At 53.7% G+C, this 3,723-nt stretch overlaps 1 protein-coding gene across 5 annotated transcripts in view; it reads right to left on the bottom strand.

The window, feature by feature from the left end:
- Positions 1 to 3,723, bottom strand: part of Cchcr1 (coiled-coil alpha-helical rod protein 1) — a 14,010-nt gene that overhangs the window by 3,743 nt on the left and 6,544 nt on the right. For all 5 annotated transcript variants that reach the window (XM_021149591.2, XM_021149592.2, XM_021149593.2 and 2 more), the window contains 6 exons: positions 2,900 to 3,063; positions 2,675 to 2,810; positions 2,421 to 2,531; positions 2,099 to 2,248; positions 1,024 to 1,134; positions 799 to 905 (listed from right to left, as the gene is read on the bottom strand). In XM_021149591.2, the coding sequence (XP_021005250.1) occupies positions 799 to 905; positions 1,024 to 1,134; positions 2,099 to 2,248; positions 2,421 to 2,531; positions 2,675 to 2,810; positions 2,900 to 3,063 (779 nt within the window). The remainder of the gene's footprint in view (positions 1 to 798; positions 906 to 1,023; positions 1,135 to 2,098; positions 2,249 to 2,420; positions 2,532 to 2,674; positions 2,811 to 2,899; positions 3,064 to 3,723) is intronic.

Genomic DNA, 3,723 nt, shown 5'->3' with positions numbered 1-3,723 from the left:
AAAAAAAAAAAAAAAAACCATGTCTATGACCTGGCAGAAGGTAAAACCCATACACCACACCTCAACGCCCTCCTGGAGGCAGGCACCCCATATATGACACCCCGACGCCCTCCTGGAAACAGACACCCCATACACCATACCCCAACATCCTGCTGGAGGCAGGTACCCCATAAACAACACCCCAACATCCTCCTGGAGTCAGGCACATGCAGTGCTTTGAATCTGGTTCTTCCAAACTAGCCTGACTCTGTGCAAGTTAAAAAGTTTCATCTTAGCCGGGCGTGGTGGCGCACACCTTTAATCCTAGCACTCAGGAGGTAAAGGCAGGCGGATTTCTGAGTTCGAGTCCAGCCTGGTCTACAGAGTGAGTTCCAGGACAGCCAGAGCTACACAAAGAAACCCCCCCCCCAAAAAAAAAAAAAGCTTCATCTTTTTATTCTGGTGCCAGGGATTGAAACCAGAGATTCCTGAATGCTAGGCAAGTGCTCTACTACTGAGCTACAGACCAGTCCAGCTGTACAATTAGGGTGTCTCCCCCAGCCAGACCAGGCGAGTGTGCAAAGGAAGGAAGGAGGAAGGACTGCACATGGCTCCAGTTCCCATCCCTGAGCTCTGAAGCCACAGCCCCGCCTAGCTGTCCTACTTAGCTTCAGAGCGCACTAGACTGAAGTGCAGGAAGCAGGATCCTCTGCTCTGGCCCAGTTCACTGCGGGTGATGCTGGTGTGATACAGAGGTGACCCCCTCCACCCTGCACCCTCCTGCCCCTCTTCCCCGAGGCTCTTCCAGGCAACAGATACCTGTTCATAGCACCGACCACGAACTTCAGCTGCTCTTCAGCAGAGGCCATCTGCTGTTCCTGCCTCCGCCTGGCCTCCTGTGCCTGATTCAGCTCCATCTGCAGGCTCTGTGAAGGATGCAGTTTTGTGTGTACTTTTTCTCGAAGGCCTCCCTCCCTGGCACCTGGCCCACACACCCGGGCTAGGGTCTTCTCCACCCTCCTCCCTTAGGGAGCACCCTCAGACCTTGATGCTCATCCGCTCCACCTCCACCTGTGCGGTTTTGTCTTGCAGGGCACGCTGCAAGATGGCCTGCTCCTGGCTTTGGGAGGTCACTTGCTCCTGGAGCTCTGCTACCTACGGAAGCAGAAGGAGCTAAGCAAGGAAATCGAGAGCCAAAGCTATGGGAACACGGGTTGGAGGGGAATGAAGGAGACAGGGCAGGAGTCTCCGAAGTCGGGCTGCAGAGACGGCCCAGTGGCTAAGAACGCTGGTTGTTCCTGCAGAGTTCCATTCCCCTTTCCCACATGATAGCTCATAACCATCTGTAACTCCAGTTCTCGGGGAGCAAACACCTTCTGACTTCCGTGGGCACATGGTACACATACATACACGCAGGCAAAACATTTATACACACAAAACAAAATAAGCACAGCTTTTATTTCTTTCTAAGACAGGGTTTCACTATGTAGCCCTGGCTGTCCTGGTACTGACTATGTAGACCAGGCTGGCCACAAATTCAGAGATCCTCCTGCCTCTGCCTCCTAAGTGCTGGAATTGAAGAAGTGTATCACCACACCCAACTAAATTAATAAGTACTACAAAAAAACAAAAAGAAAAAAAAAACCCCGGTGTGGTGGGGCGTGTCTTTAATTCCAGCATGAGGGAGAGACAGGCAATCACTTATAGATCAGTACAGTCTACAGAGTGAGTTCCAGGACAGCCACAGAACATAGAAACTGTCTTGAATCTTCTCTCTGACTCAGGATGCACAAGCACACACTTTAGGAAACCATCCTGACCCAAACCTTCCCCTGACCGTGCCGTGTCCTGGTGGACGCTGTGGCCTCAGAGGCCGTCCCTGACCCTCCTATCCATCCACCTCAGTCTGTCACCACTGCTTTTCCGCAGCACTTATGACAATGTGACGCCTACCCATCTTTTTACGTATCCTTCTAGAACTCAAGCTCCGTGAGAACGGGGACTCCTCGGCTCGGGGCTCTGTGCCCTGCATGTGGCAGTCACCCCGAGACTAACTGTCATCACTGTGAGAGACACGGGGTGCTCCCGGGATGACAGTGACAGAGACGCAGCCCCTGACCTGGACCCTCAGCTGCGTCGTCGAGTCCCTGTGCTGCAGGTCCTGGGCTTTGAGCTGCACCATGAGGGCAAACACCTTCTCCCGCCAGTTGCGCAGCAGCGAGCGGCACTTCTTAGGAAACTCTGGTTCCAAGGGATCTAAAGGCTGAATCTGTACGGGAGAAGAGGGGGGATGGATGTTCTAAGAAAGTGGGGACCTTTGTCCTTCCTATCCTGCCGTCCACAGTGAGAAGTTTACGGGTCTCGGTGGCATACCACCCACTACCCCCAGAAAGGGAAGGCCTGCAGTAGGGCAGGGTCTGGAAGATGAGGGAGGGTCCTACCTTCCTGGTCAGCTCCTCTTCCTGCAGGGCGAGCATGTGTGTCAGGCTCTGTACTCGTACCTGCAGTAACTCCACGGTGGCCTGAAGGTCAGCCCGATCCTCCTTCAAGTGCTGGGAAAAGGAACTCCACCAGTCAAGATCCCCATGCTACCTCAGGCTGTGAGCAGTCTCAAGGGCAGCATGGCTTCCCCTCTAGGGCACCTGTGCTCTCTCCTCCCAGGCCATGCCCTGATCCCTGGTGTCTTTTCTCCCACCTTCAAGGTGTCTAGAAGCTCCTTTCGTTCCAGCTCCCATTCCTGGCTAGGAACCTCAGGAAGAACTTGTTCCCCGACATACTTCCTCAGATTCTCCACCAAGGTCACCTGAGCTTCCAACTCTTCTTGGGTCTTGCTAAGATTGAAACAGAAATGGATCAGTCCTCGGTAGGACAGCCTGGCGATGCTGCACCGCTCATTAACAGCCCTGCACAGCCCACTGACCTCAGCTGGTTCCTAAGCATGTCCGCCTCCTGCTGGGCCATAGCCAGCTGCTTGGCTTCCCCTGCCCGTTTCGCTTCCAGGCTATTCAGAGACTTCTCCAAGCCCTCGGCCTTGCTGGCCAGATTGTCGAGAGCCTTCTGGTGAGCCTGTGTCAGGGAGGACAGCTGTGGAGGAGGAGCATGCTCAGAGTGGGCCAGCCTGAGGGGCTGGAGAGCCCAGCAGAGCAGACCCAAGCTCAGTTCCCAGCACCCAACAGGCAGTTCAGAGGATCCAATGTCCTCTTCTGGCCTCTGAGGCCCTCAAACACGTGGTATACACTCACTGACACAACACACACTCACAAGCAAAAATAAATCTTCAGGGGGTGGGGCGGCTCACCCCACCTTGGGGCCTTGTCTCTCAGAGAGCCATCTAACTGATCATGCTGCTGTAAGCAATGGAGGAAATGTTGGCCTCTGGTTCTCCACAGTTAGTTTTAAACAATCGTCAGCTCCTGCCAGTTCACTTCCTGGTCTCTCCGTGTTCATTGCTAACAGCGAGAGTAAAGGACCCCACCTCATGCCTGAGTCTTTCAGGCTGTAGAGACTTGAGTTAGGAGCCCCAAAAACCTTTGTGAAAAACCTGGACAGGCCAGCATACACCTGTAATCACCCCTGCTCTGTGGGATGGGAGGAGACACGGGCAGATCCCTTGAAGCTCCTGGTCTGGCCTACATGATAAAGTTGCAGGTCAATAAAAGACCCTGTCAGCCTGGCATGGTGGCCCACGCCTTTAATCCCAGCACTTTTTTTTTTTTTTTTTTTTTTTCTTTCCTGGAATTATTT

Source organism: Mus caroli, chromosome 17 (assembly GCF_900094665.2).
Source record: "Mus caroli chromosome 17, CAROLI_EIJ_v1.1, whole genome shotgun sequence".
NCBI lineage: Eukaryota > Metazoa > Chordata > Mammalia > Rodentia > Muridae > Mus > Mus caroli.
Note: the sequence above shows the minus strand (reverse complement) of the source record. Positions and strands in the feature narration are given on the sequence as shown.